This window comes from Salmo salar, chromosome ssa10 (genome assembly GCF_905237065.1).
Source record: "Salmo salar chromosome ssa10, Ssal_v3.1, whole genome shotgun sequence".
NCBI lineage: Eukaryota > Metazoa > Chordata > Actinopteri > Salmoniformes > Salmonidae > Salmo > Salmo salar.
In genome coordinates this window covers 118,460,308-118,474,865 of record NC_059451.1, presented here as the reverse complement: position 1 = coordinate 118,474,865, position 14,558 = coordinate 118,460,308, and the positions used below count along the sequence as shown (strand labels likewise).

The window sequence follows — 14,558 nt, the reverse complement described above, 5'->3', positions numbered from 1 at the left end:
GCCCTCAAATAAATGTATTTTTTTGGTTTTCAAATAACTTTCATATATTCAAATACTTTCAAGTATTAATTGTTTTCTGAGACCTGTGTTTGAATATCAAAATAAGCAATTGCCTTTAGTTTTTTTAATAAACAATTGCCTATATTTGAGTATTTGAGAAGTTGGTGTTTCAAATAAACCAAAAAGTCACTAGTGTGTTAATCATTTTAACAATGAAAATACAGTTGTTTTTCAAAACGTACAGTATCCACTGTCCTGTCTTTCTACATTACCTGTCCTGTCTTCTCACATCTCATCTACAATACCTGTCCTGTCTTCCCACATCTCATCTACATTACCTGTCCTGTCTTCCCACATCTCATCTACAATATCTGTCCTGTCTTCCCACATCTCATCTACATTACCTGTCCTGTCTTCCCACATCTCATCTACATTACCTGTCCTGTCTTCCCACATCTCATCTACAATATCTGTCCTGTCTTCCCACATCTCACCTACATTATCTGTCCTGTCTTCCCACATCTCACCTACATTATCTGTCCTGTCTTCCCACATCTCACCTACATGTCCTGTCTTCCCACATCTCACCTACATTACCTGTCCTGTCTTCCTACATTACCTGTCCTGTCTTCCCACATCTCACCTACATTACCTGTCCTGTCTTCCCACATCTCACCTACATTACCTGTCCTGTCTTCCCACATCTCACCTACATTATCTCTTCAGTTTGTGCTTTCCTTATACTGTACATAATGCCTCAAACGTTGGATTTGTTCAAATGCTTGTCTTTTAATCACTGAACACAAGAGGATCATGCCACTTCATGGTACTCAGCAAAAACACATTCCCAGTTGATCTGAGGGTATACCCTCCACGTAACCAGTTCTGGTTGTAAACTGTGACATCATTTCCACCAGTTTTGCCCACTGGGTACAGATGTAAAACGGGATTTTACATTTCATAAGCTGAAAGCTCTGCATATTAGCATAATGCACTTTGAGTATATACGATACAAGTAGTATACTTTAAAGTACTAATGTACTATACTATGATTTAAAACGGCAAAGCAATTAACCACGGACATTACATGAGCTCCAGAGAAGGAATTTAAGACTACATGTTTACAGACACAAAATCCTCTGTTCCTTCTTCAAACATGACACAATTTTAGCTCCCTATCTTAGTTACAATACAAATACATGTGGATACATTGAATAACAAGTGTTGAGTAACTCTACCTTTTCCCATGCACAGTACAGTATACATAAGACAGAGATTAATGAAGAGTGAATAGCTGGTCTCCATGTGAAGTCACACAGCTGTGGCTGGCTACCTTCTGTCTTTGACACTAGTCATCTGGATCAACGTTTGGATCCTGTCCTTATTGATCCTTCTTGTCTCCAGCTCCACCCTGAAGATTCTGAATTTCAAATAGTAATAAAAAAAATAGACAGTCAAGTGGTGAAATCAGTCCTATCAATGTTGGTGAAAAGTTATTTGCGATTCATTTATTGGGGGTAGATTAGGGTCAAATGAATTGAGAACCAATCACAAATATGCCTACCATGATGCATTGACGTGTGTGTGTGTGTGTGTGTGTGTGTGTGTGTGTGTGTGTGTGCGTGTGTGTTTTGTGTGTGTGGACATGTTTAACTATACTTGTGTGGACCAGAAGTCCCCACAAGAATAGTGAATGAACATTTTACCAACTGGGGATATTTTATTGGTCCCCACAAGGAGGTTTAGCGTTACGGTTAGAAATAGTGTTAGGGTTAGAATTAGGTTTAAGGTTAGAATTAGGTTTAAGGTTAGGGTTAAGGTTAGGGTTAAGGTTAAGGTTAGGGCTAAGGTTAAGGTTAGGGATAGGAGCTAGGGTTAGGTTTAGGGTTAATGGGACCCATTTTTAATGGGACTGAATTGTGTGTCCCCACAAGGTTAGTTCTATAAGACTGTGTGTGTGTGTGTGTGTGTGTGTGTGTGTGTGTGTGTGTGTGTGTGTGTGTGTGTGTATATTACCTGTAGTTCGTTGTGCTTTGTCAACAGTCTGTCATACTCCTTTGTCAGACCGTTAGTCTGCCTCTTCATGGCCTCCACCTCAGCATTAGACTTACGCACAGCTGCACAGACAACACACACTTCACTCACGTATACTGACATATAGATTTTATACATAACAACTGTCTTTGAAATTGGATACAACAGCCTACGTATGCAAAAGCTAAGCTATTATTCTGATGTGCTAGACTAGGGCTGTGGAGGTCACAACATTTCGGCAGCCGGCGATTGTCAAGCAAATAACTGTCGGTCTCACGGTAATTGACTGTTAATTAACGTTAACACATTTAGCATCTCCTGGCTTCCACACACAGCCTACAAGCCACTGACGCAGACCTTTGGAACATCTACATTTTTAAAAAGTCCTAATAAATCCATGTAATGTAGCCTACACCTTCACAATAAATCCATGTAATATAGTCTACACCTTCACAATAAATCCATTATTTATTTTAGGCAGGTCTAAAGAAGCATGATATGAAGAAAATGTCATCTATTTTAGAAGAACAGAAAAGCATACTCTGAGTTGTCCTTAAGTTAGGCCCTGATCTGGCTATGCCATATGGCTGTGGGCTACACAAGTTCATTTAGCAGACAAGATTTGCTTAGAATTCCGTGGTATTATTTTATAGTATAAAGTTAGCACGTTTGGTAGGCTACTAATGACCATCAATAGCATCAGAGCTTGGAGAAGTCCTAATTACCATGGCTAAATGGTCACGTGGAATTCGACTGCCTTCATGACTCGTGATCACCGGTGTGGTGGTAATACAGTCACCACATCAGCCCTATGCGTGACCCCTACCTACATGTACATATCTACCTCAATTACCTCGTACCCCTGCACATCGACTCAGGACTGGTACCTTGTGTATATAGCCAAGTTATTACCTCATACCCCTGCACATCGACTCAGGACTGGTACCTTGTGTATATAGCCAAGTTATTACCTCATACCCCTGCACATCGACTCAGGACTGGTACCATGTGTATATAGCCAAGTTATCGTCATTGTTTATTTATTCCTCTTGTCTATATTGTTCTCTCTGCATTGTTGGGAATGGCCCGTAAACAGTGGTGTAAAGTACTGAAGTAAAAATACTTTAAAGTACTACTTAAGTTGTTTTTTGGGGTATCTGTACTTTACTTGACTATTTATGTTTTTGACAACTTTTACTTTTACTTCACTACAAGAAAATAATTTACTTTTTACTCCATACATTTTCCCCGACACTCAAAAGTAGTCGTTACATTTTGAATGCTTAGCAGGACAGGAAAAGGGTCTAATTCACACACTTATCATGAGAATATCTCTGGTCATCTCTACTGCCTCTGATCTGGAGGACTCACTAAACAGAGAACATCCCTGGTCATCCCTACTGCCTCTGATCTGGAGGACTCACTAAACAGAGAACATCCCTGGTCGTCCCCTACCTCTGATCTGGAGGACTCACTAAACAGAGAACATCCCTGGTCATCCCTACTGCCTCTGATCTGGAGGACTCACTAAACAGAGAACATCCCTGGTCATCCCTACTGCCTCTGATCTGGAGGACTCACTAAACAGAGAACATCCCTGGTCGTCCCTACTGCCTCTGATCTGGAGGACTCACTAAACAGAGAACATCCCTGGTCGTCCCTACTGCCTCTGATCTGGAGGACTCACTAAACAGAGAACATCCCTGGTCGTCCCCTACCTCTGATCTGGCGGACTCACTAAACAGACATGCTTCTTTTGTAAATTATGTCTGAGTGTTGGAGTTTGGCCCCTGGCTTTCCTTAAAGAAATAAAACAAGAAAATGGCGCCATCTGGTTTGCTTAATATAAGGAATTTGAAATGATTTGTACTTTTACTTTGACTTTGGATACTTAAGTATATTTTAGCAATTAAATTTACTTTTGATAGTTCAGTACATTTAAAACCAAATACTTTTACTCAAGTAGTATTTTACTGGGTGACTCACTTTTACTTAAGTCATTTTCTATGAAGGTATCTTTCCTTTTACTCAAGTATGACATTTGGGTACTTTTTCCACCACTGCCCGTAAGTAAACATTTCACTGTTAGTTTATGAAGCATGTGACAAATAAAATTTGATTTGAAGACAGGTTTGGTGGTCAATTCCATTTAAATTCAGTTAATCAAAAAAATGCAAAGTAAACATTAAACAGTTTAATTCTTGATTCAATTCCTGATTACCCACCATCCTCTGCAGTCTTCAGTTCCTCCATCAACTTCTCTGCCTCCTTCCTCAGTAGCCGTTTGCCTGCAGTTGTGTTTTTCTCCTCATCCAGCAGAGCCTGAGCAGACAGCACTTTCTTATATTAGTTATTTTATTGTGAGGTAAATGTTCTCATGCATGAATGAATGGTTTATTTGTCAGTTAGGAAAACAATTTCGTACATCACATGGTTACATAACGGTGCAATAAAGTGCACACAAACAAGAAACACAACAATGACATCATCTGACAAAAATACCCTTCACAACTCCTTGGCTAGCTTAAGTTTGTTAAACATTTATGTTTTAAGTCTTCCACGAGAGATGACTATCGACTCTCTACTGTACATATAAAGTCAGATAGTGCCCCTTCCAGGCCCTCTTCCTGACTCTGGTGTTCACCTGTTTCAGAAGCAGGTTGTCCTCCTGGTACTTCTTGGCTGCCTGATTGGCGCTTTCCGCCTGGGTTTGCAGGCTGGTCCCTGTTACCGTAGCGATGGCCACCTGGTTTATCAGAGTCACCACTCGCCGCATCACACTACAGGGGCAAGAAGTGATAAATGAGTGACACACTAACCCGAAGTAACCCTAGCCTCAACCATAACTAGGGTTAAAAAATTCTGGTAACTTTCCCAAAAGTCCCTAGTTTTCCAGAAATCCCGTTTGGAAGATTTGTGGAATCAGGAAGGAATAAGCAGAAAATTCAGGAATTCTCCACCTGGATTTCTGGAAAACCTTTTGCAACCCTAACCACAACCCTAACCATAACCCTAACTTAATGGTCACATCCCAGTTCAACCCTAACTAGCTTCAACCACAACCCTAACCCCAGGAAGTTGTTGCATGTCATCTATGATAAACCAACCTGACTTTCCTGAGTGATAATATTAAGTAGGACTCACAGCCAGAGGAAGAGGGAGAAGCCAGAGATGTAGAGGTTCCTCTGGGATCTGAACAGCTTCATGTGGAGGTGGTCAAACAGGTTGGGGTTCAGCTTGGCTTCTCCCATGGGCTCTGCATTGGAGTACTTCCTCACCTCTCTCAGAGCATCTTAGGAGGGAGATACAGGGAACAGTTGTATTAGTGTCTATATCTACGCTCTTAAAAAAAAAGGTTATTCAAAGGGTTCTCACATGGGGACAGTGTATGGAGCATAGAGAACTGATTACTAGTATAACAACAGGCTGAAGTTAATAAGCTTGCCGTTTCCCACGGGCTCTGCACTGGAGTACTGCCTCACCTCTCTCAGAGCATCTTAGGGTGGAAACAGGGAACAGGTGTAACAGTGACGTATAGCAACTATAGCACATTACAGCAGGGATTATCACTAGATTCAGCTGTCAGGGGGCCGCGAAATATTTCCAAACAATTTGTAGACTGCAAATTGACTCCATGAAGCCCAAACAGATATAATATTTGTGTGATGAAAAGCCCTTGGAGCTGGTTTTCTGGTCTTTTATGTCCAACAATAAAAAATAACACTTTTGGGGCCAAATAAAATCCCCAGCTGGTCCCCAGTTGGGGATCGCTGGACTACAGGACTGATTGTAACACTGTGTAAAGCCAGGTATAATGCTTTATAACTTGTTGATATAAGCACGTATATGCCTTTGTATGTCTTGTAATGTGTATAATATGTCACTAGACTATGAGATGAAACTATAGAACAAGGAGAATTACCCCGCAATCCTATAAAAGGTGTCATTATGGAAAACTTTCTGACTATCTATCTACAATAGATTCAGTGTTGCCATACCAAAGACCCAACCAATATACTGCAAGTATGATGAGTTACCACAGAAAAGAATGATGAGGATGAGTATCATGGTAAAGAATCCCTTGTTCCAATACGGAGCGAACCAGTTCCATATACTCAGGTTGAACAGTGATCGCCATCTGCAAAAAGCGAAAGTAAGAGTTAGAAATTTAAAGAATGAGTAGTTACAGACAACAAGTTACTTGGTTCTTTGTATATGTCTGTGTAAATAAGTTACAGAGGGTCAAAGATCATACCCCCAAGAAATGCTAACCTGGTGAGAGATTAGCATGTCTTGAGGGGATGATCTTTGATGCTCTGTAACTTTCTCACTCATCAATATTCCCGATTCCCGATATTCCCAATTCAGGATTATCCATCCATAGTCATGGTAGCATCCACATTAATATAGAAGTGTTTAGAAACATATTCTATTTACAATAAAAGTGACTCCAAATGACACAATACATTATTTACCATTCATTTCTATTGGGCACAAAATAATCTGAAACACAAACAAAACAAACATCAAATGCATCCAACAAGTTTGTAAAGTCAGAAGCTTGATGTAGTCATTGCGTGCTAGGAATATGGGACCAAATAGTAAACTTTTGAATACTTTATTTATGAGAATTTTTAGAGGTATCAATAATTTTGACCCCTAACTTTTTGAGACAAAAAATTGTTACTTGTTTAAGAAAATGTCTTTCTCTGATCAATTCTTTTAGTATAAAATAATATCATTATAATATCATTATTATCTTTCTCTGATCAATTCTTTTAGTATAAAATAATATCATTATTATTAATTGTTTGCTACATTATAGCTCAGTATTTGAATTGTATATACAGTTGAAGTCGGAAGTTTATATACACCTTAGCCAAAACTCAGTTTTTCACAATTCCTGACATTTAATCCTAGTAAAAATTCGCTGTCTTAGGGCAGTTAGGATCACCACTTTATTTTAAGAATGTGAAATGTCAGAATAATAGTAGAGAGAATGATTTATTTCAGCTTTTATTTCTTTCATCACATTCCCTGTGGGTCAGAAGTTTACATACACTCAATTAGTATTTGGTAGCATTGCCTTTTAATTGTTTAACTTGGGTCAAATGTTTCAGGTAGCCTTCCACAAGCTTCCCACAAATAGTTGGGTGAATTTTGGTCCATTCCTCCTGACAGAGCTGGTGTAACTGAGTCAGGTTTGTAGGCCTCCTTGTTCGCACACGCTTTTTCAGTTCTGCCCACAAGTGTTCTATAGGATTGAGGTCAGGACTTTGTGATGGCCACTCCAAAACCTTGACTTTGTTGTCCTAAAGCCATTTTGCCACAACTTTGGAAGTATGTGTGGAGTCATTGTCCATTTGGAAGACCCATTTGCGACCAAGCTTTAACTTCCTGACTGATGTCTTGAGATGTTGCTTCAATATATCCACATAATTTTTCTCCCTCATGATGCCATCTATTTTGTGAAGTGCACCAGTCCCTCCTGCAGCAAAGCACCCCCAGAACATGATGCTGCCACCCCTGCTCTTCACGGTTGGGATGGTGTTCTTCGGCTTGCAAGCATCCCCCTTTTTCCTACAAACATAACGATGGTCATTATGGCCAAACAGTTCTATTTTTGTTTCATCAGACCAGAGGACATTTCTCCAAAAAGTATCATCTTTGTCCCCATGTGCAGTTGCAAACCGTAGTCTGGCTTTTTTTATGACTGTTTTGGAGCAGTGGCGTCTTCCTTGCTGAGTGGCCATTCAGGTTATGTCGATATAGGACTCATTTTACTGTGGATATAGATACTTTTGTACCTGTTTCCTCCAGCATCTTCACAAGGTCCTTTGCTGTTGTTCTGGGATTGATTTGCACTTTTCGCACCAAAGTACGTTCATCTCTTGAAGACAGAACGCGTCTCTTTCCTTAACGGTATGACGGCTGCATGGTCCCATGGTGTTTATACTTGCGTACTATTGTTTGTCCCATTGTAACGGGGTGAGTGACTGGTTGCTGGGAAGTCAGGCGCAGGAGAGCAGAGATGGGTGATAACAGGAGAACTTTAATATACACCCTGGCCCAAAGGCACAGGCGAGGCAGCACAAAGCACAACCTCGGTAACATGAACCGGATTAAACAAAACAAACAAACCTAGGTTTGAAACAAACCTAGCGCAAGCCAGCCTGTAGCGTAACAACCTACACAAAGAACAATTCCACACACAGACATGGGGGAAACAGAGGGTAATATACATTTAGTCTGATGAGGGAATGTGAACCAGGTGCGCAGGAAAAACAAGACAAAACAAATGGAAAATGAAAGGTGGAGCGGCGATGGCTAGAAGACCGGTGACGTCGACCGCCGAACGCCGCCCGTACAAGGAGAGGAACCGACTTCGGTGGAAGTCGTGACACCCATGGTGTTTATACTTGTGTACTATCGTTTGTATAGATGAACGTGGTACCTTCAGGCGTTTGGAAATTGCTCCCAAGGATGAAACAGACTTTTGGAGGTCTACACATTTTTTTCTGAGTTCTTGGCTGATTTCTTTGGATTTTCCCATAATGTCAAGCAAAGAGGCACTGAGTTTGAAGGTAGGCCCTGAAATACATCCACAGGTACACCTTCAATTGTCTCAAATGATGTCAATTAGCCTATCAGAACCTTCTAAAGCCATGCCATCGTTTTCTGGAATTTTACAAGCTGTTTAAAGGCACAGCCAACTCAGTGTATGTAAACTTCTGACCCACTGGAATTGTGATACAGTGAATTATAAGTGAAATAATCTGCCTGTAAACAATTGTTGGAAAAATGACTTGTGTCATGCACAAAGTAGATGTCCTAACCGACATGCCAAAAGTATAGTTTGTTAACAAGACATTTGTGGAGTGGTTGAAAAACGAGTTTCAATGACTCCAACCTAAGTATTTGTAAACTTCCGACTTCAACTGTATTAGTTTCAAATAATATTAATGTCCCATAGCTCAGTATTTGTATTATTTATTAGACACAGACTTTTTGTTTTGCTTATCTTTATCAAGGGTGCCAATAATTTGGGATTGGACTGTAAATGTTACAGTTTTGGCCAAATGTCAGAAGGGAAGGCTTAACGCTTCAACCTGGTTAAATGCTAGGATATGATTCCCCACAGTACCTCTTGGCAGATATAAAAGGCAGACAAAGGATCAGAATGACAGCTATCTCCACATAAAGGAAGATAGCCACCACAGTCCACTGGAGAGTCATCTTATGCTGGGAGTCCACTGTGGAGAAACAACAACACTGTAAATACATACATAAAATGCACAATTCAATATCCAGCAGGCAAAACTGAGCTAAATGTTTTTGTTCTTATGTACAAAACATCACAAGGCTCTTTAATCTGTGTTTGCATTTACATTTTAGTCATTTAGCAGACGCTCTTATCCAGAGCGACTTACAGTAGTGAATGAATACATTTCATCCTTTTTTTTTTTTTTTCTGGCCCCCCGTGGGAATCCAACCCTCAACCCTGGTGTTGCACACACCATGCTGGCGTTGCAAACACCATGCTCTACCAACTGAGCCACAGGGAAGACTGTCATGTGGTTCTGACAGAAAAAGACTTTGAGGGACGATAGACCAACAATACACTGACTATTCACTTCTTATCAATCTATACTAGGTAACAGTGGCGTGATGATTACAAGTTATTACAGCGGGTTAATAACATATGATTATACACATGTTACCTGAATATAGTATACTTTTATTTTAGTTTAGTGTTTACTTTTTGGACTTTCCTATTTTCTATCACTGAGTCCATGTTCAAAATATGAATGGAATTTGAACCGAATGCAAACAATGCAAACCTTTACAAGTTCATTTAATAATCTAATCAACTGAGTGAATTTCCCTGATCTGACCAGAAGAGAAATTCTTTACCGGTTCTTTAGCTACATAACAGTGTGGGCACTGTGGAGATATCATAACAATGTATACCGAAACGTTGGTGTTGGTAAAACAATAGAGACACCAGAAATAGTCTATAACTATTCCTAATGCTCTACAGCATGAGTGGCTAACATGTTAACTGTTAACATGCATTTACAAATACAGTGCAGCCAAAGTTATTTATATCTCAAGTTATTTTCTAACTTCGCCACAGTTGATCACCTAAAGATCATTTGTCAAATCAACAGTACGTTATCTTGCTTTCTATACTGTACATGGGAACCATGTCGACACACCCAAACAAGCAGAAATAGAGTTTGAATCTTACCCGACAAATATGGTAGATTAGAACTAGACCAGGACAGAACATACCCCCACCCCCTCCTCTGAAACCCCCCACCAACCCACCCCCCCCTCCCCCCGCCCTGCACAACAGCTGTTCATGACCAGCCTCTTAAGCCCTGACGTCACCTGAGAACTTGAACAAGACCCCTATGCCCTTAAATAAAGCCATGACCATGCGATATTCTAAGCTGAAAGTAAACCCCTGTCATTGTATTGAAGATAACTAATAAATAAGGTTCAACTTGAATGTGTTTCATAGTATCAAGGCATTGCCATTTAGTCTGTGGACTTAGGATCTAGGCCTCTCTAATATTCCATATTAGAGAGATATTAACCATTTCACTGCAAATAAAGCTGCTGATGTCTTGGCTCAACCTAAACACTGAGATACTTAACATCTCAACTAGAGGTCGGCCGATTAATCGGAATGGCCGATTAATTAGTTTTCATAACAATCGGTAATCGGCATGTAACCACCACATATTGCACTTTTACTTTCTCCAACACTTTGTTTTTGCCTTATTTAAACCAAACTGAACATGTTTCATTATTAATTTGAGACTACATTTATTTTATTGATGGATTATATTAAGTTTAAATACGTGTTCATTCAGTATTGTTGTAATTGTCATAATTACAAATATATGTATATAGAAATTGGCCGATTAATCGGTATCGGCTTTTATTGGTCCTCCAACAATCGGTATCGGTATCAGTGTTGAAAAATCATAATCGGTTGATCTCTAACCTCTAATATCCAGAAAAACGCATGTCAAAAATTTTTATAAATTGATTTGCATTTTAATGAGGGAAATAAGTATTTGACCCCCTCTCAATCAGAAAGATTTCTACTATCTTTGGGGATCACCAATTACTGGGTCAATGAAAGTATTTTGAGTATGTAGAACTACTTTAATGTATTGTTTCTCCTACCTTCCGTATCAATTTGTTCATGATAATTGTATAGTGCCTTCAGAAAGTTTTCACACCCCTTGACTTTTTTCACATTTTGTTGTGTTACAAAGTGGGATTAAAATGGATTTAAATGCAATTTTTTTGTCAACGATCCACACAAAATACGTTGTAATGTCAAAGTGGAATAAAAATGTTCAAAAATGTTTCTGAATGGAAAATAAAACAATAATATATCTTGATTGAGTCAATAAGTGTTAGAATCACTTTTGGCAGAGATTACTAATGTGAGACTTTAATACTCTCTAAGAGCTTTGCACATCACTAAAAGCTTTGTAAAATATTTGCCAATTATTCTTTAAACATGTTTACAAGCTCTGTCATGTTGGTTGTTGATCATTGCTAGACAGCCATTTTCAAGTCTTTAAGTCAAAACTGTAACTACGACTCTCAGGAACATTCAATGTCGTCTTGGTAAACAACTCCAGTGTATATTTGGCCTTGTGTTTTAGGTTTTTGTCCTTCTGAAAGGTGAATTTGTCTCCCAATGTCTGTTAAAAAGCAGACTGAACCAAGTTTTCATCTAGGATTTTGCCTGTGCTTACCTCTATTCTGTTTATTTTTTGTATTTTTTTTAACTCCCTAGTCCTTGTCGATGACAAGCATACCCATAACATAATGCAACCACCACCATGCTTGAAAATATAAAGACTTGGATTTGCCTCAAACATAACATTTTGTTTTCAGGACTAAAAGTGTATTTGTTTTCCATAGTATATGCAGTATTAATTTAGTGCCTTATTGCATACAGGATAAATGTTTTGGAATATTTTTATTCTGTACAGGCTTCCTTATGTTCACTCTGTCGTTTATGTTAGTATTGTGGAGTAAATACCATGTTGTTGATCCATCCTCTCCTATCACATCCATTAAACTCTGTAGCTGTTTTAAAGTCACCATTGTCCTCATGGTGAAATCCCTGAGCGGTTTCCTCACTCTCCGGCAACTGTATTTTTGTATTTTTGTAGTGACTCGGTGTATTGATACACCATCTAAAGTGTAATTAATAACTTCATCATGCTTTTTTTTTTACCATTCTACCAATAAGTGCCCTTCTTTGCAAATCATTGGAAAACCTCCCTGGTCTTTGTGGTTGAATCTGTGCCTGAGATTCACTGCTCGACTGAGGAACCTTACAGATAATTGTATGAGTGGGGTACAGAGATGAGGTATTCATTCAAAAAGCATGTTAAAAACACTATTGAGTCCTTGCAACTTATTGTGACTTGTTAAGCACATTTTTACCCCTGAACTTATTTAGGCTTGCTATAACAAAGGGATTGAATACTTATTGACTGAAAACAATTCTGCTTTTAATTTTCAATTAAGATGTAAACATTTCTAAAAACACAATTCCCTGTTGACATTATGGGATATTGTGTGTAGATCAGTGACACAAAATCTCAATTTCATCCATTTTACATTCAGGCAATAACACAACACAATGTGGAAAAATACATTCTGAATGTACTGTATACATGACATTATGCATTAGGCCTATCTCTATACTATGTACTATATATTGTCCACTGGGGACATGTTGCAAAGACATTTTGTAAATTGTCCAGCAGAGGATGCTATAGTCTAACTTTAGACTGGATAATGAATCGAAAAGGCTCTCTCAAAAAAAAGCTATCCATCCTAATCCTCATTGTCAAGTGAAATAGAAAATTGCCATCAATAATTGAAATACTCCTCTTTCCCCCACCTTAACTTCAGAGTTTAATGACAGCACCTTTAAGTCCTGTTGAGCATGTGTACTAAGGTGGCTCTCTACTGTCATTCAATACAATTACAAGAAAGAGTTGGATTATCCGATTTCTTTAAATTCTTACAACTCAGACATCTTATTCAATCTCTTTAACAGAATCTGGATGAACCAAAGGCATTTAGCATAGAATAAATAGTGAAAGAAGCTGTCTACTGTACACCAAATCAGTTTATTACCAACTTATATCAAGGGTTGATTGAAACTCTAGCTTCTGGTTCAGGATCTATAAGGAAAAAAAAGGGAAACGAATCTAAAGGAAGAAATTGAGGAGAACCATTGTGAAAATGTTCCTACCTGCTCCTACAGCCTAAGACATAAAACTACTGCAATTTAAGACAGTTTATAGTAATTACTGTACTCCTGCCAGAACGGATGTAATGCACAGGGAAGTATCACATCTCTGTTGGAGATCAAATCAAATGTATTTATAAAGCCCTTTTTACATCAGCTGTTAACTCAAAGAGCTGTACAGAAACCCAGCCTAAAACCCCCAAACAGCAAGTAATATCTCTGTAAGCCTATTACATCCTGGCTGCGTCACATCCGGCAGTGATTGGGAGTCAGTTAGGGCGGCAGCATTGGTCCAGCGTTGTACGGGTTTGGCCGGGGTAGGCCGTCATTGTAAATAAGACATTTGTTCTTAACTGACTTGCCTAGTTAAATAAACGTTTAATTGATTTTTATTTTTAAACACATATGCTGTGGTCCTGTGACACCATGTCGGTGTACTGTATGTGCTGTCGTTTCATTGTGTCTAGGAATTTAGATCCATCCTTGCCACCATTATCGACATCTGTTGGGAAACGTAAATATAGGTAAACAATGTCAGAGAAAGTTTTGTATTCTAATTGCTGCAAAATATTTGTATTGTCATCAATTGGATAGCCTCATATTCACCCTCTATTACAAACTGGAGGACTGAAAAATGTAGTTACATACCACGAAATGATATAGACTATAAAGTCAAATAAAAACCAGATTTCTTTGACAGAATCAGGGAACCGTTTGTGGACCATGTTACGGCTGTCGAAAGGAGGGGACCAAAGCACAGCGTGGTGAGAGTTCATCTTATTATTTATTATAAACCGGAACACTTCAACAAAATCATAAACAAAGGACAAACGACCGTAACTTCTTGCAGGCTAATAACGAGCAGTACAAAAATAACATCCCACAACTACAGGTGGGGAAAGGCTGCCTAAGTATGGTTCCTAATCAGAGACAACGATAGACAGCTGCCTCTGATTAGGAACCATACTCGGCTCAACACAAAGAAATAGACACCATAGAATGCCCACCCCACACCCTGACCTAACCACATAGAGAAATAAAGCGGCTCTCTCAGGTCAGGGCGTGACAGTTCTGGCATGTCACTGAATGTGTTGTATAATATATCTTTGTGAATGTCACTTTATTTTGGATTCATTTTTTTACTTTAATATTTTGTTCAATAATAAAAACAAAGACATCTACAAAAAAATACATTCTCTCTCAGTCTCTCTCGCTCCATTTC

At 38.9% G+C, this 14,558-nt stretch overlaps 1 protein-coding gene across 1 annotated transcript; it reads right to left on the bottom strand.

The window, feature by feature from the left end:
- Positions 1-769: 769 nt before the first annotated feature.
- Positions 770-10,362, bottom strand: LOC106561700 (B-cell receptor-associated protein 29). Its single transcript, XM_045688502.1, has 8 exons — positions 10,286-10,362; positions 9,179-9,287; positions 6,072-6,172; positions 5,179-5,326; positions 4,679-4,814; positions 4,260-4,356; positions 2,017-2,117; positions 770-1,420 (listed from the first exon to the last, which is right to left on the bottom strand). The coding sequence occupies exons 2-8, from the start codon at positions 9,268-9,270 to the stop codon at positions 1,382-1,384; spliced, it is 714 nt and encodes a 237-aa protein (XP_045544458.1). The 5' UTR covers positions 9,271-9,287; positions 10,286-10,362; the 3' UTR covers positions 770-1,381.
- Positions 10,363-14,558: the final 4,196 nt, after the last annotated feature.